The sequence below is a fragment of the Macrotis lagotis genome, chromosome X (assembly GCF_037893015.1).
Source record: "Macrotis lagotis isolate mMagLag1 chromosome X, bilby.v1.9.chrom.fasta, whole genome shotgun sequence".
NCBI lineage: Eukaryota > Metazoa > Chordata > Mammalia > Peramelemorphia > Peramelidae > Macrotis > Macrotis lagotis.
In genome coordinates this window covers 494,157,254-494,184,265 of record NC_133666.1, presented here as the reverse complement: position 1 = coordinate 494,184,265, position 27,012 = coordinate 494,157,254, and the positions used below count along the sequence as shown (strand labels likewise).

The 27,012-nt window shown below is 34.5% G+C and overlaps 1 protein-coding gene across 6 annotated transcripts in view; it reads right to left on the bottom strand.

Moving 5' to 3' along the window:
• The window catches only part of ZNF407 (zinc finger protein 407), a 654,777-nt gene that overhangs the window by 380,915 nt on the left and 246,850 nt on the right, over nucleotides 1-27,012 (bottom strand). For all 6 annotated transcript variants that reach the window (XM_074201492.1, XM_074201497.1, XM_074201498.1 and 3 more), the window contains exon 4: nucleotides 20,750-20,824. In XM_074201492.1, the coding sequence (XP_074057593.1) occupies nucleotides 20,750-20,824 (75 nt within the window). The remainder of the gene's footprint in view (nucleotides 1-20,749; nucleotides 20,825-27,012) is intronic.

Here is a 27,012-nt window from a genome sequence, read left to right as displayed (position 1 = left end):
AGGAAATTATTAAATGTCTGAGCCTGGATTTGAACTCAGGTACTCCTGATTCCAGGGCCGGAGCTCAATCCACTGCACCACCTAGCCTCCCCTTCACTACTACATATAGCACTATAGTTTCCCATCACAAACATTTACCATAATTAGTTCAATCACTGCACAATTGATGATCAATCTCTCAATTTCCATTTTCATGAACATTACAAAAAGAACTGTTATAAACATATTCATAAATATAGGTCTCTTTGGGATTCAGACCTAAAAGTAGTAATGACAGAGAAAGGAAATACAGAGATTTATAACCCTCTGTGCATAGTTGCAAATTAATCTTCAGAAAGATAGATCCCCAACTCCACCCAGGATACATTAGGACCCCAATTTTCCCACAATCATGCCAATAGCTATCATTATCTTTTTCTTTCATATTAGCCAACCTGATATGTGATAGTACCTCAAAGATGTTCAATTTGCCATTTCTCTAACCGATAAATATTTAGAGAATTTTTTCATATGACATACACAGCTTTGATTTCCTCATCTGAAACTGCTTGTTCATATCCTTTGACTATTTATCAATTGGGGAAAATTGATTATTTTAAATCTGACTCAGTACTCTATGTGCTTGAGAATTGAGGCCTTTATCAAAGAATCTTGCTCTAATTTTTCACCAGCTTTAATCTTTCCATATAATATTGGCTCCATTGGTTTTTTTGAGCAAAAACCCATTTTTAACACTCTCTATCTCTTGTTGAATCATAAATTCTTCTCTTATCCATAGATATGACAAGTAAACTATTCCATGCTCTCTTTTTTGCTCATGGTATCTCACTCTTTATGTCTAAATCATGTACTCATTTGGATCTTACTTTGGAATACAACATAAAATATTGGTCACACACAGCAAAACTCTCTACTTTCTCCCTTTTTTTACTTCTCAACCTCTTGAAAGTTGGCAAAAGTTCAAATTAACATCTCCCCTGAAACATATTCTCTAATATTCTGAAAGATTACTTAATTAGCCTGGTCCTCCTAAATACTATCACTTCCTTCTTCAATCTTTCTCTTGGATGCATCTCCTGTCTTCTACCTTTGAGCAATCTTGTCTCTCTACATCCAATCTAGAATATTTCAATAGTCTCTTTTAGTTTATTATAATCCTCTATACAGGTAATGCCCAAATCTATATAGTCAGGCCACATTGATACTCAGAATGAAAATCTTCCATCCCCAATTGCTTCCTAAACATTTCCATTGGGTATTCCTGAAGTATCTAGTCAATCATATCTAAAGCAGAAATCTAAAGATCTTGGTTTACAACCAAGAATCAACTACCCAGAAAAACTGAACATCCTCTTTTAGGGAAAAAGATGGACTTTCAATGAAACGGGTCTTTCAAACTTTCCTACTGAAATGCCCAGAGCTGAACAGAAAGTCTGCTCTCCAAGTACAGGACTCTAGTGAACCACAGAGGGAGTGGAAGAGAGGGAGTAACTATGAGGAACTTGATGATGTTGAAATGTTTGAGAACCTAAACACGGATGTGAGGAAACAAGGAAAGAAAAGGTAAGACAATGAGTGAGGCAGAGAGACAATTAATGACTTGACCATTCTCCCTATGATCATTAACAATGCAACAGTTTTAAAGTATTTCATATATTTATGTACATATATTTGTATGTATGTATGTATGTATGTATGTGTGTGTGTATTTATGCTGTATCATCTGAAAGTGGAAGAATGAAAGACACTGAAAAGTCAAAATCAATACTGAAATTGTGAACCTGAATAACTGAATAGGAAATGGTATCCTCAAATGAAATAGGGAACTTTGACAGAGTTATGTGTGATTTCTGCTTTAGAATGATTCACTTGAGATACTCTAGAATATCCATTGATTTCCAATACCTCATGCTTGGACAATTGGAAGAGTTTTCAAAATTTATAGGATATGTGATTAAAAGATACTGGTATGGCTGTATATACTGTTTAATTCATTTTCTTTTTTTTAACATTTGATTTGTTTTCCAATTATGTACAATAGTAAATATGTACCCATCATTTTTTGCAAGGCTCTGAATTCTACTATTTTTCCCCCATCCTCCCTTTCCCCCCCACACACACATAAGGCTGTTTAACAGTCTCTACATTGTTTCCATGCCATACATTGATGTAAATTGAATGCTGTAAGAATAAACATAAACACCGCCCCCCCCCCAAGAAGATGAGAAACCTCAAGGAGAGAGAGAGAGAATACTGTACTTCAGTCTGTGTCCAGATTCCAATGGCTCTGTCTCTGGGGTGTGTTGCTTTCTTTATCATAAGTCCACCAGAGAAGTTGCTTCAATATTTTTCCCACAGTTGCTATTACTAGCCATACCTCTACACTCTCTCTCTCTCTCTCTCTCTCTCTCTCTCTCTCTCTCTCTCTCTCTCTCTCTCTCTCTCTCTCTCTCTCACCTGGTCCTGTCCAAAAGTGTGTTGAATCTGAGTACCCTCTCCCTCAATCTTCCCTCTCTTCTATCACCTATTCTACCTTCCCTCCCCCCCCATTCCCCCTCATCCCATCCCTTTCCTCCCATCCTTCTCCAGAAGATAGATTTCCTCACCCTATTAAGGGTATATCTCATTTCCTCTCTGAGCCATTTCTGATGAGAATGAAGGTTCACTCATTCCCCCTTGCCTTCCCCACCTCCACTCCATTGAAAAAGCTTTTACTCTTATGTGAAATCTCTCAGCTTCTTCTTCATCTCCTTTTCGTTCCTCCCAGTACTTTGCCCCATCACCCATTGACTCCTTTCCTTTACCACATCATACCATTATATTCCACTCCTTCCTATGTCCTGTCTATATATGCTCCTTCTAACAGCTCTTAAAAATGAGAAAGTTCATATGAGTTATCAATATCTTCTTCCCGTACAGGTATACAAACAGTTCAACATCATCAAATTCCTCGTAATTAGTCTCTTCCACTCCCTCAATGGTTCACCAGAGTCCTGTACTTGGAGATAAAACTTTCTATTCAGCTCTAGTCATCTCAACAGGAAAGTCTGAAAGTCCCCTGTTTCATTGAAAGTCCATCTTTTCCCCTGAAAGACAATGTTCAGTTTTGCTGGGTAGTTGATTCTTGTTAGTAAACCAAGATCTTGTGCCTTCCAGAGTATCATATTCCAAACCCTAGGAGCCCTTAATGTAGATGCTGCCAGATCCTGTGTAATCCTGACTATAGAACCTCAGTAGTTGAATTGTTTGTTTCTGGTAGCTTTTAGAAGTTTCTCTTTGGGGGCAGCTAGGTGGCATAGTGGATAAAGCACCTGCCTTGTAGTCAGGTGTACATGGGTTCAAATCAGGTCTCAGAAAATTAATAATTACCTAGCTGTGAGGCCTTGGGCAAGCCACTTAACCCCATTTGCCTTGCAAAAACCTAAAAAAAAAATTTCTCTTTGATTTGGGAGTTTGGGAATTTGGCTATAATATTCCTGGAAGTTTTCCTTTTGAGATCTCTTTCAGGTGACTGGTGGATTCCCTCGATTTCTATTGGACCCTCAGCTTCTAGAATCTAAGGGTAATTTTGCTGTATTATTTCTTGAAAAATGAAGTTTAGGCTCTTCTCCTCATCTTGGCTTTCAGATAGCCCAATAATTTTTAAATTATTTCTTCTGGATCTGGTTTTGAGGTCGGTTGTTTTTCCCAATGAGATATTTCACATTTTCTTCTACTCTTTGGCTTTTTTTTGTAAGAGTTGTATTTCTTCCTGATTTATTGCAAAGTCATCACTTCCTTTAGTTCCATTTTGCATTTGAAGGAGTTATTTTCTTCAGAGAGTTTTTTTAATCTCCTTTTCCACCAGGGCAATTCTGCTGTTTAAGGTATTCTTCTTCTTCTCATTGGCCTTTTGTTTGGCTTTTTCCATAGGCCTAAACTGGTTTTTAACATAGTATTTTCTTCAGTATTTTTTTTGTATATCTTTCACCAGGCTTTTGATTTTGTTTTCATGATTTTTCTGCATCGCTCTCATTTCTCCTCCCAATTTTTCCTCCACCTCCCTTATTTTCTTTTCAAACTCTTTTTTTGAGATCATCCAAAGTCTAAGCCCATTTTCTATTTCTCTTAGAGGTTTTGGATACAGAAGCTTCGATTTTGTCATCATCTGAGTATGTTTAGATCTTCCATAGGATTAAAGTAATTCTGTATGATCAGATTCTCCTTTTTATGTTGTTTACTCATTTCCTCAGCCCAAGATTAATTTACATCACTTCCAAGGTTTTGGAGTTGTTGGTTTTTGTGGGGAGACACCCCACTGGGGCTTTTATTCCTCCAAGGTCTTATGCTCTTTAGCCTGTGCTCTGATATGTAGATGACCACAGCACTACCCTCTGCCTTAGGGCCATAAGGTGAGATCCAGCTTGATTATTTAGTATGGAAGCTCAAACTGTAATGTCTGAATGTAGGCAAACAGCGGAGTCCTACCCTAAGGAGAACAGAGAAATCTCTGCAAACTTCCCTTACAGTCTCTGGGGATGCAGGCTGCTTTCTCCCTATTCTTGCTGCAGATTCTGCGATCGATGCTCCTCACTCCACATTCAATCTGGTGGAGCAGGGTTCTCTCACCGCCCCTTCAAGCTGTTGCCAGTGATCTCAGGGCTGTGCTGGGCTGGGCTGTGCCGCGGCTTTTTTTCCAACCACCTGTCCTGGTGAAACACACCTTTCTCGTGGAACTTCTATCTTGGACTGGGAAAATGTATCACTCAGTCTTTCCGTGGGTTCTGCCCCTCTAAATTTTGTCTAGAGCCAACTTTTGATTTTTTGGGGTTTGGGGGATCGGAGTTCCCAGAAAATGCAGCCTTCGTGCTACCATTCTTGACCCCACCCTCCTGTCTAATTCATTTTCTATGGAAAAAAATTATCATCTTAAAGCATAAGGACCATGTCACTCCCTTTCTGAAGAATTACTACCTCTATATTGACTCAAAAAAGATGAAAACTCCTTAGTCTGGTATATAAAACTTCAAATTCTAATCTAAGTTTACATAGACATATATGCTCCTTAAAATAATCTAGGGGCAGCTAGGTGGCGCAGTGGATAGAGCACTGGCCCTGGGGTCAGGAATACCTGAGTTCAAATCCAGCCTCAGACACTTAATAATTACCTAGCTGTGTGGCCTTGGGCAAGCCACTTAACTCCATTGCCTTGCAAAAAAAAAAAAAAAAACCCTAAAAAAAAATCAATCCAAAGAATACTCAAATAAAAAAATAATAGTAATGACACTCTCTCCAACATACAAACCAAAAAACCTTTCATATGTAAATATGATCAGGATACTGTTGTAGAAAATAAAATAGCAAAGATAATTTTTTTAAAAGTACCTGCCATCAAAAAGCTTAAATTCTATTAGGTGAATATAATATATGAACAAAAAGTAAATACACACTATTATTAGAGAAAATGAGGCAAAATGAAGGCAGGTCACCCTACAATATGAAAGGGAAGTATTTACTGCAATTTGAAATGTATGGAGTCCTTACACAGATGAAATCAGAGATCAAAGTATCAAAGATAATCTTTCTTTAATATTAATCTTAGGATCATAGAATATAGAAGTATTTTTTCCTTTTTTAAAAAAATTTATTTTTATTAGAGATGTTATTTGAGTTTTACAATTTCCCCCCCCAATTTTACTTCCCTCCCCCCACCCACCCCACGGAAAGCAATCTGTCACTCTTTACTTTGTTTCCAATATAGAGGTATTTTAGAAAGGAAACTAAAGATTGAACATTACTTTTAACAAAAAAAAAAAAATTACTTCCTTGGTTTGGGACCAGTTAGCTTGTGTAATCTTGACAAGGCTGAAATACTATTTGTAACCTGTTGCAGCTGCAAATGGCAGGTCCCACAAATGGGAACATAATGACTTAGAGGTAATTCATTTTCCTCTTTAATCAAGTTAACCAAAAATTTAATTGTTACGATAACATTTTGAGCTTCATTTCAGTATGATATTCTTCAATTCATGAAAAATTGATAAATTTTTCTTTTAATGAGTGATCAACTGATAATGTTTGCCTATATACTTCTAATTAATCGATAATTAAACAAAAATTTCTCCCTTAAACTATAAACAGATGATAATTACTGTCTCCACACAAAAATTTATACGTGACAAAATGCAACTAAAATACAGAACTATCCTCCAAAAGCTTATAATAATCCATTTTGACCCTAGTTGTATATTATTTATCATCACAAATAGACACTGAATGAGTAGCTTTTCATTCATACAGGCATCCTACTAAGCAAACTGGCCTTCATGCTGTTCTTCAAACATGGTATACTCCATTCCTTGCCTCCAAAGCTTTTAAACTTCTAGTACAAAATATATGTGATAATAATTTTCTGTTACTGACTTCTTTTCTTCAATATCTCTTATAATATTCATACCAACAAAAAAAATGTCTTAAATTTAAATTCCCCCCATCAAAAGCACCACATAAAGGCATTCAGAATTGAGGATATTCATAATACAAAGAAATATGTTTAAAAGTAAGTAAACAGGAGCAGCTAGGTAGCGCAGTAGATAGAGCATCAGCCCTAGAGTCAGAAGGACCTGAGTTCAAATGCAGTTTAAGACCCTTAATAATTGTCTAATTGCGTGACCTTGGGCAAGTCACTTAACCCCAATGCCTTGAATAAATAAAATTTAGGGGTGATTAGGTGGCACAGTGGATAGAGCACTGGCCCTGAATTCAGGAGGACCTGAGTTCAAATATGAACTCAGACATTTAATAATGACCTAGCTGTGTGACTTTGAGCAAGACACATAACCCCATTTGCCTTACAAAAAAAAAGTAGATAAACTAATTTAGGTATTTAAAATTATAAAAGAGCACAAGTAAATCTTTGGAATGTGTTATTCTAAAATCAGTAAATTCTCAAACATGGAAGGAACTCCTAAATTACAAAAGAAGAAGTGAGTAATGGAAGCTACCAAAATTACTAGAGAGGTTCTAGAGTAAAAAAGTTCTTTGAGTTTCTGAAAGCTCTTCAAAGTACTCAAAAAAATATATAACAAAATAGATAGACTATAATGTTAAGTATAGCACAGGTTTAGTCAGCATGTTAATATTCCTCATCTAAAATTTCAACTCTATACTAGGGATTTTTAACCCCCTCTGAGAACAGAGCTTCAATTTCAAAATGAACTTCAATTATACATAAATTCAATGCTGAGACAAGAGTGTCCGGGAACTTCTTGTTTTTAATATGCAGGATCTTAACAATAATTAATTTAGCAGGTTATTTTGGTTAATTCATAATTCACAAAGATAATTAGTAGATTTTAACCATAACTAATATATCATACAAAGGATCTTTAGGGAAACAATTTATTATTGTTGTTGTTGTCATTATTATTATTATTATTATTATTATTATTATTATTATTATTATTATTATTATGTCCTCCAATTATTTTGACTCTTCATGAACCCATGGACTATAGCATGCCAATAATGTCCACTGGGTTTTCTTGGCAAAGATAAGGGAGTTGTTTGATTTCTTTATCCAATGGATTAAGGCAAACAGAGTTTAAATGACTTATCAAAGGTCACAAAGAGATTAAGTATTTAAGGTTGAATTTGACCTAAAGTCTTACTGACTCCAAGCCCAGTTTGGAGTCCTTCAATAAAACAATTAAAATACATATAAACACAGAACTCATCTTAGTTATTCTGTGGTAGATTGCTCCAAAAAAGGACAACAAAAAAATGCCAGAGACCTGCCTCTTAATCTCTTCACTCTTTAAAGGAACTAACAGAAAATTCCTCCTTCTTACTGTGAGACCAGATCACAGGTTTTGAGGCACACAACTGTTTGATGATACCTTTTCCAGTTTCACGTGCAAAATTCTTCATTAACTGTATCTTGAAGATGACTTAACACACAATGCATCTCTTCACTGCCTTTTTTGCTGATTTTTATGATTGAGTAATATAATAATAATAATAATAATAATAATAATAATAATAATAACAACAACAGATTTTTTATTTAAGTAAGGACTTATATTTTAGGTAAAAGCAAAGTAAAGAATGAAATGGTAGAAAGGGATGGAAAGGAAAAGGTATGTCATTATAAGTACTGTACAATTTGCCAAAAGAAATCACTAGTTCAATGATCATCCATAGTGACTGATAATAAAGATGAGATCAAAACAATGATCTTAAGAGGTAAGGAATAACTCTATATGATGCCCATAAAATTCCATATTTTGTCTCAAAGACAAAATAATTTCAAGTGGAGCAATCTACATAACTAAAATACAAATTCTCTAAATATGAGCAGATGTATACTTTTGTATATGATGTTTGCTTCCTTAAGTGTGAGTGGATAAAATTAAATTCAAGCATAGTGCCTTCAAATGTGAAATTTTAATTTCACATGATTTTAAGCCATTAATACAATAAGATTAAATGAGGGGTTGGGGGAGAAGAAGTGTAAGACAAGAGAAGGGAGAAAATTGCTGAAAACCACACATTAAGGCATCACAAACTAAAATTTAACCTATCATAACTGCCAATACTTTTCTTGCATGATTAAATCATGTTAATACTAATGACCATCTATTGGCCTTGAACTTAGAGTGTATGACTGCATGTCAACTTTAAGACAGATGTACGCTGACAATAAATCAGTAAAAGCCATATTACATTTGTAAATACATCCAAAGAATTCTTGATGGGAAAATACTATGTTTTTTATTTGGATAATCAATAGAATTGACTCTAGACTCAGAAATTATTATTTCTTCATCTCTATAAGATACATAAATCAGAAAATTTTAGGGAAAAGACTACGAATAAACTGAACTCCATCAAAAAGTGCTGATATGACAACAAAATGATGCTATCACTGACACCACTTTTAAAAAAAACTACTTTTTAAATAATTTCAAACTCATTTTGAATAAGGAACTTTAAATTTCATCTATTTCCATTATAAGCAAGGTCTAGCTTTTTTAACTATGATTTATTTATGTAGTTAATGCAAGGATAATTGTTCCTATATTTAACTTGGATTAGGATTCGAAAAAAGATGCTTTATATAAGAATATCAAAGAGAAAAGTGAATAGAGTAGAAAAGACTTCAAAATGAGGCCATAAAATTATCAAAATGCTATAATGTATGTATATATTTATAAATGTGTATATAAATATACATGTGTGTATGTGTATATGTATATTGCAGTGTTATAGTGCAATTTAAAGATATTAAGCACTTTTCAGAGGATGAAAATTTTAGAGATAATAAACTATGATTTCATACAAAAAGCAATGAACTGGGGTCAAGAATCTGAGTTCGAGTTCTGGCCCCAATACTTCAAGCCTAGTAGTGTATCCTTTGTTAATCCACTTATTCTCATTTTATACAGTAGAAAACAGGTATTCAGAAAGATTAACAGCTTAGACTATATAATTCAAAGATGAGTTTTGAATGCAAAACTGTGAATCTTAGAGCATTATATAAACTGCAGTCATTATTGGGAGTACTAACCAAAATTCTGAACATGGGGAAGATCCCTAACCTTTTAAAATATGTATGATTTGTGTTTTGTTTTCATTTGTTATATATTTTGAATTTATTTTATTTTTCTGTTTCTGGCGATAGTCATGCTGACAACTCTTTTTTTTTGGTCTATCAAACTCTGTAGTATGATTACACGAATTCACTTTTAATAAATTACCATCTTTGCATATATCAGTCAAACCACAAAGCCTAAACACTTGCAAACAAAATGCATTATTAATTTAATTGTCACAGCCTATTTAGCTAACTTCTATTAGTATTTGCTATAATATATAATGTATCAGAGAACAGAATCAAATTCAAAAAGATAAAAAGTAAACTGATTATATTGTCCTAGAGAAATTAAAATATAGCAAGCTTGCAATATTATAGTCAAGGCATTAATGTTTTAAATAGGTAAGAAAAAACATGTAATTTAATTTAGAGAACAGTTATGCTCAAAGTGATGGTTCAACATGCTGATGAAGAGTTTCCTTGCATCCTAAAGCCATTAAAAGACATCAACTCCTGCTCCAAGGGAAGGGAGTGAGGGAAAGTGCAAAGGAAGAGAAGCATTTCAGCAGTTATTGTATTAGATTATACTATTTAAATCTTAACCATCACCAACTAGGGACTTCTACCAGGTGATTATATTGCTATTGCAGTACTGCCATTACTACTCAGTATAACTGTTTATTGGGAGTAAATGCAAGATACGAAGCGTTATGAACAGAAAGTATTCAGTCAAAATAAAGGCTTTTCAAAGGCACTCACTCTAAAGATCAGGTGAGCTCCAAGCATTGAAAAGCTGGACTATAGTACATAATAAGGTGACAATTGAGGAATTCATATGTTGAAACTATTAAATAATTATAGAGCAGTAAGAACTAGGAATACCTGGATATTAGATTGCCAAATCTCACAATCAAGGGGACATATTACATTAAATTCTTACTTTCTGGAACAAGCAAAAGGAAGTAGAAGAAAAGGAAGAAGGAAAAAAAAAAGAAGATAGCTATACTTGAAAGGTACTATTGACAGGCAATTGAGGCAAGCACTGGAGAATAGAAAGAAATGAACAAAGCATCCCCTGAACTTAAGGGAGTTACAAGAAGAGTCAGGAGGACCTGAATTCACTGATCTCAGACACTCAATAATTACCTAGCTGTGTGATATTGGGCACATCACCTAAGTCCATTGCCTCGCAAAAAAAAAAAAAAAAAAAAAAAAAAAACAAGAAAAAAAAGTCTAACTGAGGAGACAATATGCAAACTACTATGAAAACTAAGTGAGAAATACAAGATAGTCAATGATGATGATGATGATGATGATGATGATGATGATGATGATGATGATGATGATGATGATGATGATGTGGTGATGTTTGTCCTTCATTTTCAAAGAAGACCATAACATGATGGTGGTAATGACAAGGTGATCCACATAAAATGGACTTGAGTAGGGGAGTACTGTGCTAAGTTTTCAGCCTCACTTCTCCACCAGAGTTATCTGGTCCAGGAGATGGCCCTGAATGGGAAGCAATTAGGAATAAGTGACTTGCAGAGGGTGACATAGCTAGTAAGTGTCAATTATCTTGGATTTGAACTCCTCTTAACTACAAGGTCAGTGCTCTGTGCATTTTGCAAAGGGAAAGCATAAGTATTGCTATTGAAAGTTTCTTGAAGAAGGTAGCATTGTAATAAACAAAAACTAGTTACTTATGTCATTATTATTTTATTAAAATATGAGCCAAACTGAATATGAAACAAACCTCTTAAAAGAAATCTGATCGACAAAAATCACAAAGAAAAGTCAGGAAAAGTCAGAAAAAAGAACATCTACCTAATAATCTGTCTTCAAAGATCTTGGGTGAGTCTGGGGCACAGAGGGCAGACTCTGCCAGGAGCACTGGACCTGTGAGACTAGAAGCCTAGATCGGCCTCCAATTAATCTGATTAGCAGCTGGGCAGGACCCTGGGAAAATGAGGGCCTGAGAACCAGACTGGCTTGATCAGCTGTGGGGCTAGATCCTGGTCAGCCAAAGGAGCAGTGGTCAACTAGGGAGCAAAAGCATTGGTTGTGGTGCTAACTGTCTGGAGCTTGCAGGCAGGGCTGGGGTGAGAGTTCCAGTGCATAAGAGCAGCAGACAACAATCCCTAGGCTCCTCTGGTCAGGAGGAACTCAGAGTCTGTACCTTCATTTCAGCTAAAACCTCTAACAAAAACAATCACAGCCCACCTTTCTGCAACAGGATAAGGCCAAGCAGCAGAACCAGCTCAGCAGTGAATAAGGAGAGTGATTACTTCATCCCAGGGCATAGCCTACCATTGATCAAAGATAAAAGTATTCAACAGCTTTAACCCTCCAGGCCAAGGGAAAGGGCCTCAATTAAGGTCACAGACACTCCAGAGAAAGCAACCAGCACCCCCTATTGGCCAGCTGGAGATATGAGAAACAATGAGCAAAACTTCTAGCGCCACTTACTGGCCAGCTGGAGATATTACACTCAGCGAGTAAAGGCTCTGGGGATCCTAACACCAAACCTCTGTGATCCAGCTCCTCCCCAACTCAAGGTCTCAGAATAATGCAGAAAACCCAGCACAAAGGAGAGTCCATAGAAAAATTCTTGGAGGGAAAAGACACTAACTCAGAGAGACATAGAACCTCTAAGGAGAATACGACCTGATCTCCAGCACAGAAAGACTTCCTTGAAGAAGTAAGGAAGGAGTTTAAAAATCAATTGGAAAATTTGGGAGAGAAAATTAACACCTTACAACAAGAAAACAATTCTCTAAAAACTTCAACTGGCCAAACTGAAAACTGTTTCAAAAAATAGAATTGACCAATTGGAAAAGGAGTTGCAAAAGGTAAATGAAGAAAATTCTTCTCTAAAAAAAAAAAACAGTCGGTGGAAACTAATGACTTCATGAGACAGCAAAGGTCTCTTAAACAAAGTCAAAAAATCAAAAAAAAATAGAAGAAAATGTAAAATACCTCTTCAGCAAAACCAGTGACCTTAAGAATAGATCAAGAAGGGACAACCCGAGAATTATAGGCCTTCCTGAAAACATTAAAGAAATCTAGACTTAATATTACAGGGTTTAGTGATTGAAAGTTGCCCTGATATAATAAAACTGGAAGGTAAAATAGTTATTGAAAGAATACATTGCTCCCATACAGAAAGAGATCCTAAAATGAAAACACCAAGGAATGTTGTGGCCAAATTCCAGGACTATCAGATAAAAGAGAAAATACTATAAGCAGCCAGAAAGAAACAATTTAAATAACAAGGATTACATAGGACCTGGCTGCATCAACATTAAAGGATCAAAGGGTCAGGAATGAGATATTCCAAGAGCAAGGGAGCATGGAATGCAGTCAAGAATCCACTACCCAGGAAATGTGAGCCTTCTCCTCTTCCAGTGGGGGGAAAGATGGACATTTAACAAAATGAGAGACTTTATAACAATTCCCAATGAAAACACCAGAGCTAAATAGAAAATTTGGACATCAAACAGGAGGCTCAAGAGATACATGAAAAAGGTTTTTAAAAGGGGGGGGGGGGTGAAAAGGGGGGGGGGGGGGGAGTACTACTTACTATCCAATAAGATGAAACTGGATACATCCCAGCATGGGAAAAAGATTCTCATAACTCATGAGAATTTTAACTCGATCAGAGAGAATATACTTAGCCAGAAAGGATGGACACTCATGACTCATCCATGAGACTGCTATCCAATAAGGAAGCATTGAATATCCCTATTTGGGAGAAAGATTCTAATAACTCTCGAGAATAGTAATTCTATTAGTGAGAATAGCCAGAAGTGATGGATACTCATGATATTCTGAGATTCAGATAGAATGATTTAAAAACACTACCTCCTTAAAAAAGGGGGACAGAAAGGAGATGGGAGGATGGAGGGGATTGAATAGGGGTAAATCCAGGGCCTGAGGGAATCACAAGTGAATTCTATCAAACATTTAGGGGGAGAACTGTTTTCAATTTTATTAACTGCTCTTTTAATTTTTAGAATTTCTATTTTTTTGTTTAATGGAAGGGGGTTTAAATTGTTCTTTCTCTAATTTTTTAGTTGCATATTTAGTTCATTGATTTCCTTTTTCTCTAATTTATTCATATAAGCATTTAAAAATATAATATATCCTTTCACAGCTGCTTTGAGTGAATCCCATAGGTTTAGGTATGTTGTTTCATTATTGCCATTATCTAGGATCAAATAATTCTTTCTATAATTTGTTGTTTTATCCACACATTTATTAAAATGAGGTTATAAAGTTTCCAATTAGATTTGGGTCTATATTTACCTGGACTAATATTGCATACGATTTTGCTTGCATTATGATCTGAGAAAGATGATTGACTATTTCTCCTTTTTCTGCAACTAACCGTTAGGTTTTTATGCCCTAGTACATGGTCAATTTTTGTATAAGTGCCAGGTACTGCAGGAAAAAAAATAGTATATTCCTTTCTATCTCCATTCAATTTCCTCCATAAGTCTGTCACATCTAGGTTTTTCTAACAATCTATTTGCCTTCTTAATTTTTTTCTTGTTTATTTTGTAATTAGATTTATCTAAATCTGAGAGTGAGAAGTTGAGCTCTCCCACTGCAGTTCTTTCAGCTTTTCCTGTAAGAATTTGGATGCTATCCCATTGGGTGAATACAAATTTAATACTGAAATCACTTTCTTGTCTGTGATATCTTTTAGGAAGATATATTTTCCTTCCTTGTCTACTCTAATGCTATTTTTACAGTTGCTTTGTCTGAGATGAGGATTGCTACCCCTGGTTTTTCACTTCAGCTAAAGCAAAATATATTTTGCTACAACCTTTTACCGTTACTCTATATGTATCTCTCTGCTTCAAAGTTTCTTGTGAGAAGCATGTTGTAGGATTCTAGTTTTTAATCCACTCTACTGTTTGCTTAGGTTTTAAGGGAGAGTTCATCCCATGCACATTCAAAGTTAAAATTACTATTCTTTATTCCTTTCCATGCTATCTTACCTCTGATAGTATTCCCCACTTCCACATTATCCATATTCCCTAGTATTTAGTTTCTGAATACTGCCACCTTCAATGTGTTTGCCCTCCTGTATCCTCGCCCTCCTGTATCCTCCCCCTCCCCTTTCTTTTTGCTTTCCCTTTTTCCCTTTTTTGGTCCCTTCCTTCTGTTAGTTCCCCTTTTCCCCTTTTAATACTTAAGAGGTAAAATGTTTCTTAAATTAACTGAGTGTGTATAAATTAACTTTAAGCCTAGACTGATGAAAGAAAGATTCAATTGTTTCTCATCTCCTCCCTTCTTCCCCTTTATTACAACAGGCCTTTGGTACCTCTTGATGTAATGAGATTTACCCCCCCCCCCCCCAGGGTCTGATGAATTCACAAGTGAATTCTATCAAACATTTAAGGAACAGCTGACTTCAATTCTATATAAACTCTTTGGAAAAATAGGTGAAGATGGAACTCTGCCTCTTTCTATGACACCAATATGGTGCTGATACCTAAACCAGGAAGACTTAAAACAAAGAAAGAAAACTATAGATCTATCACCCGGATGAATATAGATGCAAAAATATTAAATAAAATCTTAGCAAAACAATTTCAACAACTTACCACTATGATAATACATTATGATCAAGTGAGATTTATCCCAGGAATGCAGGATTGGCTCAATATTAGGAAAACACTGAAAAAGCTTTTGACAAAAGACAGCACCTATTCCTATTAAAAAACACTACACAGTGTAGGAATAAATGGTTTGTTCCTTAAGATAAAAAGTAGTATCTATCTGAAACCATCAACGAGTATTATATCCAATGGGGAGAGGCTAGAGGCATTCCCAGTAAGATCAGGGGTGAAACTAGGATGCCCATTAATACCACTACTATTCAATATTGTAGTAGAAATGTTAGCTTCAAAAAATAAAAGAAGAAAAAGAAATTGAAGGAATTAGAATTGGGAAGGAAAAGAAAAAATTCACACTCTTGATGAAATGATGGTATACCTAGAGAATTCCAAAAAAATCATCTAAAAAACTACTGGAAACAAAAACATTAGCAAAGTCACAGGATATAAAGTAAACCTGCATAAAGCCTCAACTTTTATATATATATATATATATATATATATATATATATATATACATATATATATATATATACATATATATATGTATGTATGTATGTATGTATGTATGTATGTATGTATATAGCAATATACAGCAGGAAGAGCTAGAAAGGGAAATCCCATTGAAACACAGACAATATAAAATACCTGGGAGTCTATTTGCCAAGGCAGACTCAGAAACTTTTTGAAAACAATTACAAAACTCTTCTCACACAAATAAAATCAGATTTAAATAACTGGGCAAACATCAACTACTCATGGATAAGTAGAGCTAATATAATAAAAATGACAATTCTACCAAAACTAGACTACCTGTTTAGTGCCCTACCAATCAAAACTCCAAAAAATTACTTTAACTTGTTAGAAAAAGTTGTAAGCAAATTCATATAGAGAAATAAAAATTCAAAAATTGCCAGGTGTTCAAAGAAAAAAGTACATAAGAAGTTGGCTTAGCCCCACCAGATATAAAATTATATTATAAAGCATCAGTTACCAAAAATGTCTGGTATTCGCTAAAAGAAAGACTGGTGGACCAGTGGAACAGACTAGGTGCAATAGCAGGAAATGATTATAGTAATCTGCTATTTGATAAACCCAAAGAGTCCAGTTTTGGGGATAAAAACTCTCTCTTCAATAAAAACTGCTAGGAAAAGTGGAAGTTAGTATGGAAGAAGCTTAGATTACACCAACACCTCACACCCTATAGCAAGATAAGATCCAAATGGATACAGGATTTAGACATATTAAAAGCAAACTAAGTCAAGGACTAGTTTAACTGTCAAATATATAGAAAGGGAGTCAGTTTATGACTAAGGAAGAGATGGAGAACATAACTAAAAACAAACTAGATGATTTTAATAACATTAAATTAAAAAGCTTTTGCAAAGACAAAACCACTGTAATCAAGATCAAAAGAAATGTAGTAGGGGAGGCTAGGTGGTGCAGTGGATAGAGCATCCGCCCTGGAGTTAGGAGTACCTGAATTCAAATCTGGTCTCAGACACTTAATAATTACCTTACTGTGTGGCCTTGGGCAAGCCACTTAACCCCATTTGCCATGCAAAAGCCTAAAAAAAAAAATTTAGTAAATTAGGAAATAATCTTTACAACTACTATTTCTGACAAAGGACTCATATCTAAAATATACAGAGAAATGAGTCAAATTTTTAAGAAAAAAGACATTCCCCAATTGACAAATGGTCAAAGGATATGCAAAGGCAATTTACAGAAGAAGAAATCAAAGTGATCCATAGTCATATGAAAAATTGAACTAAATCATTACTTATTAGATAAATGCAAATTAAAGCATCTCACACCTCTCAGGACTGGCCAATATGACCAGAAAGGACAATGATCAATGTTGGAAGGAATGTGGGAAATCTGGGACATTAATACATTGTTGGTGGTACTGTGAACTTATCCAACCTTTCTGGAGAGCAATTTGGAATTACATGCAAATGGCAACAAAAATGTGCATACCCTTTGATCCAGCAATACCACTACTGGGTCTATATCCTGAAGAGATGATGAGAAAGGGTAAAAACTTCACTTGTACAAAAATATTCATAATACACCTGTTTGTGGTGGCATAGAATTGGAATTCAAATAAATGTCCTTCAATTGGGGAATGGTTTAGCAAACTGTGGTATATGTATGTCATGGAACACTATTGTTCTATTAGAAACCAGGAGGGATGGGAATTCAGGGAAGCCTGGAAGTATTTGAATTAACTGATGCTGAGCAAGATGAGCAGAACCAGAAAACCACTGTACACCCTTAAAGCAACATGGGGGTGATGATCCACCTTGATGGACTTGCTCATTCCATCAGTGCAATAATCCAGGATAATTGGGGCTATCTGCAATGGAGAATAATATCTATATATCCAGAGAAAGATTTGTGCAGTGTGAACAATTGGGGGGGGGGGGGGGGAGAAACTACCTTAATATGCAATTTTGCTATCTCTTATACTTTATTTTCCTTCCTTTAGGATATTGATTACTTTTTCATCACATTCAATTTGGAACAATGTATGCCATAGAAACAATGTAAAAACTCACAAATTGCCTTCTGTGAGGGATGGGGGAGGGAAGGAAGATTGGGGGGAATTATTAAACTCAAAATAAATAAAATCTATAAAAGTAAAAAAAAAGGTGTCACATTGTACTTTTGACTCAATTGATAAGAATCAAATCTCTGCTAAAAACTTTAAATTTAAAAAGTAGTTAAGTTCACCAGGTTGCTGTTAGCTTTCATGGCTAAGTTTCGATTTACCTAATTAACTAAATTATCTAATGGAATTAAAACTATGTATTGAATTAAATGATGATGTCCTAGAAGGAGGGGTGGGGAAGGAACATTTAAAAAAATGGCAGTTGAAGACAAGTTTTAGTGTCATTTTTCATGAAATGGCAACTGTAGTATTATTTTGGAGGTTTTGCAAAAGACATATGTAATAACAGCAAGACACAATTCGAGAAAATGAGGACAACAGGTTGAGTGATTTTATCAGGGTAAAATGCTAGAGAATAAGTAACTTTAAATAAGTTTCATCTATCTATATAAATATAAAATATTTATTTTGTAAATATTCTAAAAGTAAAAATGGTCAAGTAAGTATTCTCTTGTACACATGTATAATGTTATATGAAGGGGGCAGAGCCAAGATGGCGACAAGAAAGGATCAAGTCTTAGGCGCTCTCTGATAAAACTTATAAACTAAGGACTCTAATTAAATTTTCAACAGACAGAACCCATAGAGGGACCCAGTGAGGCAGTTGTCCTACTCAAGGAAACCTGGAAAAGAGCAGAAAGGCTCTGCTCCCCAGGTCGGAGGGGCGGCCCGCCAGACGGATGGCCTGCCAGAGCAAGAGAACTTCAGCCTCCCGGAGGCAGCCCCAGGGCGCTGGGAGCCCCAGCTCACAGCAGCGGGGGAGTCTCCGGAGCTACACCCCAGGAGCAGCAGGTACAAAGTGGGGGAACAGCAGGGGACCTCTGCCAGAGCAAGCAAATGTAGCCCAGCCCTCAGGGCACACAGAGAGCAGCCTGGTCTGTCGGCAGCCAGATCCAGAAAGAAGCAGGCAGAGCCCATAAGCAGGAGCCACCAGGGCATGAGCCCATTGAGCTGAGGGAGGGGAGTGAAAAGAGACTGCAGAGCTCTATCCTCTGCCTCTGGAACAGGACTCTGGGGCTCTGACCACATTCAGATCCTGATCGCAGTCTAAGCCCCACCCCATAGAACAGCAGGGCCCCCTCCACCTCAGCCCCGTGGCAGAGGGGGAGCTTGTGGTCATTCACAGACCAGGAGGGAGGACAGAGCCTCACACACTGAGACCTTTGTGGGATTGTCCCAAAAGCTCAGGAAGCACCCCAAAACCAGGCCCAGGATAGGAAAATGAGCAAGCAGAGAAATAAGAGGAAGACCATTGAGAAATATTTTGCAAATGAGTCCAAGAAGGACCAAGAAGGGATCTGTCTGCTGCGCCACTCAGCTACCCTACAGCAGAGTCAGAGTGAAAGGAGAGAGAAAATATAGTACATGGTAGTGGAGAAATAAGAAAGGAGGGAGTTGCAATCAGCAATGGCAACGTTGGAAAAATATGGAAGTAACTTTTGTGATGGACTTATCATAAAGAATGTGATCCACCCTCGACAGAGTTGTTGGTGTTGGAACAAAGACTTAAGCACATTTTTTATTATTATTATTATTATTTGGGGGAGGGTGCAGGGCAAATGGGGCTGGGTGGCCTGCCTGGAGAAGCATGGCAGGGTGATCTTTGGTTGTCTGAGGCCAGATTTGGACCCGGGTGCTCCTGGCTCAAGGGCCAATGCTCTGTCCGCCACCCAGCCACCCCTACTATTATTACTATTTTATTTTATTTTGGGTCTTTTTTTTTCTTCTTTTAGGTTTTTGCAGGGCAGTGGGGATCAGGTGGCTTTTGCATGTCACACAGCTGGGTGATTGTTGGGTCTACGGGGCTGGATGTGGGCTCGAGTGCTCGTGGCTCCAGGGCTGGTGCTTCGTCCATTGGGCCACCTGGCCATACCTACAATTAATACTATTATTGTTTTTTTAATTTTAATTTTTTTCCTCTCCCCTTTATCACTCAAGCAAGTCTATATTTATGGGGGGAGGGGTATTTAATTTACTCTTAAACAAGAATATTTTATTAATGTAAAAAAGCATTTGTACAAAATGAGAATAAAAAATAAAAGAAAAAATAAAGAAAAAACATAAAAAAAATTTAAAAAAAAATAAAGTTATATTTTCCTATAGTTGTATTTTTGCTCCTGAAGAGGATTCAACAATCCTATTTTTTTTAAAAAGTGTAACAGATTCTCAAAAATAATTAGCCTTATATTATACAAAATTAATCTGACATACAGCACTTGAGGAGTAGTGTGGTATTAAATCAAACAGCCAGTCAAAGAGTATTTCAATGGCAGAAGAATAAAAATCATTGATGAAGACAATAATCAACGTGTTATCAAAGATAATATTAACAACTGACTACTAAATAAAGTGTTTTCCCAGGTATATAACATTTTGGTAATTGGTATATTGGTTTATCAAAAACTACTTATTCAGTTGTTACATGAAAGTAAAGACTAAGAAGAATAATAAATTTCGAATCCTAGAATCTTAAAATTTGGAAGATATCTCAGTATTCACCACTGCAAATTAACTAAGATACTTTATATTTGCAATAATTTGTAATAAAAGTTTTAGAAGATTTTTACAACTTCTCATCAATATTCGAACATTTCAGATTTTTGATAATTAAGAGTTCAAAATGATGATCTAGACAGAGATCAGCAAACAACAGTATTTGAAAAAAACAGTGTACTTAAAAATGTTAAAAGCAATCTCAGCTTAAAGGTCAAATAAAAACAAGAAGAGGACTACATATGGTCCTTCATTCAATTTATTTACCCCTATTCTAAGCCAATCCCCTCACTCTAGAGTTGAAGAAATAAAAGTCTGGAAAAATCATCTGGCAAACTTATTTTTAAAAATTAATTGTAAATCATTATAAGAAATAATTACCTTTCTTTTGGTGTACCCACTCCATGCTTGCCAAGTAGGTGAGTATTTAAATGTTTCTTCATCACAAAGGCAACCCTGGAAGAAGAAAAATGCAAAATAATAGTTAGAAGAAAACAGTCAAACATGATTCTCATATAAAAAGTTGATTTTTGAAAGACAAGAGTCAGACAGATAACAAATAACTTTCTTGAAAAAGTAATTCTTTTTTTATTTTTGCAATTTAAAATGATAAATATTTGCAAATGAACATATACATACAATATTTGAAAATATTTATATAATATTCTTTCATATAAAAATGGAATATACGAGACTATCAAAAAACTAGTCGAAATAAATAGAATTTTCCATGACTCATCCATTTTTAACACTTCTATTATAAACACAATAAATTCATATAAATATACACCCTCACACACATCCATATAATATACGAACCTTGAGATTTAAGATTTAGAACTGAAAAGAAGCTCACAAGATAACATGTTCAACCCTTCATATAAGGAAAGTGAGTACAACAGGTTGAATGATTTTGTCAGGTTAAAATGCTAGAGAATGAGTAACTTTAAATCAATTTCATTCTTCTATCACTAAGTCAGATCCAAGTGTCACTTTATTAAATATTTATAGGATTACAAAAGGAAAAGGAACAGTTTTGTGATGATTCATTAAAAAAACTTGGAAATTATTTGCTCTGGTATAAAATAGAAACAATTCTTTGAACCTATACTATGTAATTGTACTTAAGTAGCAACAATTGTAATAACCACAACAAAAAGTAGTAGCTGACATGTTCTCTTCTTTTAAATATAATCAGTTTACTTAATTCAATATTGGTGACATACATATGAAATAGACAGTAGTCTATGAGCTGGTTTATTGAATGCCATTCTTCCACTGATAATACAGTAACATCAATTAAATTATCTTATGTGATTTTTTTTTTCCCCCAAACACTTTAGATGTCATTTGGGAGCTCCAGACTAAAATGGGTCTCTGGATAAGCAAAAATTTTACTGCTGTAACTTTCAGTGTGAAAAGGGCTTGCAAACATTTTTGTTAATTATGTATTACAGCTGTCCTTCATAAAGTTAATTACTAATAGCTGAAAGGCAATAGAATCTATTTGCATATGTACATGAAAGGTATGACATATGCAAAAATATGATTTTAATTAGCATTCTATGATATGAAGGGCTACAAATCAAACTGGCATGTTATAAGATTTTTAACATTAAACACTGAATTCATCTGGACATATTTGCACTAATGGACAATGCATCAACTCTAAAACACAGTAACGTTATGCCATAGGTAAAATAAAAAAATCACTGAAAGAATGCAATTTTTAAAAAATAATTAATTTTTTCAACCTCAATTTAGTGTGAGCATTTTCATATTATAGAGTAGCTTACTTCTGAGCACCTTTCAATGTGAAATGGCATAATTCAAACTCTTTTTAAAATAATAACTTATTATTATAAATTAAAATACTATTATTTTCTCTTTATATATTAGGAAATAATGAAGATGAGATCTTTAAAATCCAAATAATTTATGACATCATTACTACTGATATTGATATTCAAAGTCAAGAGAATTTATTGTTTATTAGCAAAATAACTGTAGTGGAAATGCTCAGCTAAAACTATAGTATAGTATAAGAAATTCCATTATCTATAATGGGTTCTTTCTGTCCAGATGAATTTTACAGTGTAAAATACTTTATAACCTCATAGCAATATTATTTCATGACATAAAATTTTCAATCATCAAAAATCTAAATATGAAAAGTTAAATGGCTTATTGATATATCCAAATAAAATCTGAAGAGGTCTAATAAAATTAGGAGCAGAATCAGTATAGTAATTCTTAATATATGAAAATTTTCAAAACTACATTCAACAATTTTAGAAATGAAAATACAGTTAAGTAATATGAAAAAGATAAAACCTAAAGCTTTATTTCAAGCATATAATTCTAAAAATTATCAATTTTATTCTGTAACATTTAAATTTCAGGGGTAAACATTTTGTTACATTAATATAAGAACAAAATGGAGGAAAATATATAAAGAATTTTATTTTTCAAATTACAAGTATAAATAAATGAATGAGTACTGATTTAATAAAATAAAACATTTTTCTTTTTTTTTTCATTAAATCACTTTGTCTTCATCTGAAAAACAATGATTAGTTGGCTCATATTACCATATTACCATACAACAAATCACAAATCAGTCACAATCAACAACTATTTAATAAGAATAAACCTAAGACAACAAAAATGTGCATAACCTTTGATCCAGCAATACCACTACTGGGTCTATACCCTGAAGAGATCATAAAAAAAGGGAAAAAACATAACTGATACAAAAATATTCATAACAGCCCTGTTTGCGGTGGCTAAGAATTGGAAATTGAGTGAATGAAAATCACTTGGGGAATGGTTTAATAAACTGCGGTACATGTGTGTCATGAAACACTATTGTTCTGTTAAAAACCAGGAAATATGGGAATTCAGGGAAGCCTGGAATGATTTGCATGAACTGATGATGAGAGAGATGAGCAGAATCAGAAGAACAACCTAACAGTAACATGGAGCTGATGATTAATCTTAATGTACTTGCTCATTCCATCAGTGCAATAATCAGGCACAATTCAGGGATTTCTGTGATGGAGATGGCACAATTCTGGGATTTCTGTATCCAGAGAAAGAATAGTAGTCTGAACAAAGACAAAAACTATTACCTTTAATTTTTTTAAAAAACCATTATCTTATTAAGTAATTTTGCTATCTCTTATACTTTATTTTTTTTCCCCTTAAAGATATGATCTCTCTCTCATCACACTCAAGTTAGATCAATGCATAACATGGGAATAATGTAATGACTAACAGACTACCTTCTGTGTGTGTGTGGGGGGGGGGGGTGATATTAGGGGGAAAATTATAAAATTCAAAATTAATTAATTAAATTTAAAAAAAGAATAAGCCTAAGAACACGTGCCAATTTTTCAACTACTTTTCATACACCTTTTCTGGAACCTAGAGATATTCCAACATTATCATTACATATAGGGTAGCATGAATTCATTATTTGTGTCCTGTACATCTAATCAGAGACTGAACAGAAAAGTTATGAAAAAGAAAAAACTTGGATTCTAAACAAATGACGTGCTACACTACAGTATATTGTAAAGATTGTATATTAGACTGTCAAACAAGCAATTTCTTTCTAAATTGTATTAATTATATAACATTTGTGATAAAATAAATTGTTCTTTCATCATGGGTCTGTTACTTTAAAAAAAGTCTATTAACTCAATTTACTCAAGTACCACCAAAGGAATTTCACTTAATACCAAAATCCAAAACAGAAATAAATCACAGATATTATTTATACTTTTCCTCATTTAAATATTAAAACCTCAAGAAAATTCCTTGATTTCAAAATAAAGTTATCCTGAATTTATATATTATACAGTAAAAAGGTTCTATTTAACTCATGCCAAAAGCTCAAAATATTCATCAAAATTAGGCAAGATATTTTAAAACAATATTTTACATTATTAAAAATAAGGTCCAAAACAGAATAAGAGTCCAAATTGACTGATTTTTCTTACCCAATACATTCCTAGGCACCATAAGAAAAAAAGGAAGGTATTCAGTATATTCCATATTCCACTCTCTTCCAGTCTTCTTTGGTCCCTGAACAATCAATTTCTATTTAAGGTGACAGGCAGAGAGGCTCTAGAAGCATTAGTCAACTCACTATTTGAATCATGATATAATATTAAACATTATCCTCTGTAGTTGCTTTGGAAAATGTAGTGTTATAAAAAGGCACACAGTGAAGGTTCAAAGTCTTTACAATATTATCTTAAACTAAGGAAAATGGAGTAGGAAAAGGGAAAAGAATTCAACTAACAGAATTTAGTTGTGGATACTACATTCTTTCACCAATACACTATAAAGAATCAATTAAAATATTGCAAGCTCAATGATGAACACTGTAAACAGTAATATTGAATGAGAAATGTGAATTTGATTTTATCTCTACTGAACTTTACAGCATTCATGTAATGAAATTAACTGGAGATAACAAAGTAAAAACAACCTATTATTAGCATCTACCATGGTAAAGTATTCATTACTTTTTTCACTTTTTTTTTTTATTTTTGCAAGGCAAAGGGATTAAATGATTTGCTTATGGTGACATAGCTAAGTAAGTATTAAATGCCTGAGGCCTAATTTGAACTCTGGTCCTCCTAACTCCAGGGCCAGGGCTCTATCCACTGCACCACTAAGCTGCCCAAAAGTATTAATTTCTTGTAATAATTTGTATTCCATTTTGATTCCATTATCTTTTTTTTCTGTTAAAAGGTTTGCTTCATATCACAGATGGGGAAAGATCAGAAGACTTTAGAACTGTGCCTGTCTTCTCTCTGTCATCTTGGCCAGAAGTCCTCCATTATCTTTTTTTTTGATTAAAGATACAACAGTGTGTCTACTGTGGTCCTTACTGTCCAGAAGCTAACTTGACAGCTCTTGGATTGGCAAGACAATGAGGGTTACTTGATCAGACCATTCTCCCAATACCTCATGTTCACAGTCTAGATGTCACCCACGACTCCTTACTATCTTTAATCCTTCCATTTAAATTGGTGCTAAGACCTGCCAATTTCACCTTTGGAACATCTCAAAAATATACTCTTTTCTCTCCTCTGACACTATCATCACTCTGGTGCAAGCATCATCTGAAAATTGTATAATTGTTAATAATCTATAGGTGAGTAAGCTTGCCTCAAGTCTATCTACAATTCAATTAATCTTCCCTTCAACCACCAAAGTGATTTTCCTAAACTGCAGGTCATATACCATGTCATACTCAGACTCAATAAATTCCATTGGCTTTCTATCACCTCCAGGACCAAAAATAAACTCCTTAAGTTTGACATTCAAAGTTCTTAATAACCTATCCCCCACCCACACCTACTCAACCTTCCCAATCTTCTTACACCATATTCTCCAATATGTACACTTTAATTCATTGAATGCTATTCTACCTCTAGGCCATGTTCTCTGGCTGCCCTCTATGCCTAGAATGTTCATCATCCTCATTCCTGCATCCTGGCTCCCTGCTAGCCTTTATATCCCATCCCTTTTCTAAATGCTTTTAATTCTAGTGGTTTCGCTCTCTCTCTGTAAAAATTTAGCTTATTTGTTTGCTTGTTTTCTCCCTGATTATGCTGTAAGAGGCTTTAAGGGAAAGGACTGTCTTCTCTTTATAACCCTAGTGCTTACCACATTACATGGCATATAATAGGTGTTTAATAAATATTTCAACAATTGACCAACTCTAAATAAACAAAAACCAAAGAGAAATACTCATCTATTTTATCTGATTCATTTTAACAAATGCGAAAAATGAGAGATGTGCTTGTAGGAATGTTTATTTAGTCAAGCCTGACTCTTTGTGAACCCATTTGGGATTTTCTTGGCAAAGAGATTAATATTTTCTCATTTCTACCTAAAGTTTAATTTACATATGAAGAAACTGAGACAAACAGGTTAAGTGACTTATCTGAGGCAAGATTTGAATTCACCTATTGTCTTCATGAAAATCATTTCTTACGAACTTTTTCATTAATTAGAAATTCCTAATAAAGTTTGCTTTTAAGAATTACACATAAACTGGAGGGATGAAAATTATACCTTAAAAATCTGATTTTTAAAAACTAACATTTGAAATTTAATATTACAGGAAAAAGCCTCCATAATAGTCTATTAATTAAACAAAAATAATTTAGAATGTATTTATTGGTCATTCTATCAATTTCATTCATTTATATTAATTCAATAAGTCACTGTTGAAGTAGTACTGTGCTTAACAATTAATAAATGATGATATCTATCATTTAAAGAATGGTCTCCCTAAACTCAGAGACCCTCATCACCAGCTTCAGTTACAAAACGATAAATTTTTCAAGCAAAACAACTATAAAAGACATGGAGGAAGCAAAGAAGAGGTTACAAGGTTACAATGCTTTGGTGAAGATAGTACCTGAGTACAATGTAATTATATGTACTAAGTGTAAATTTACATATTCATTATGACAGGTTTCCAAAGTATCTTTCATATGGATTTTCCCTTCAATGATATAGACTACAATACTTCCATGGCATGATAGGAATTCTTCAGAAATTTCTGTTGCTGAAAAATCCACACTGTGTCATCTTGGATTGTTTCTAACTCTTTGAAA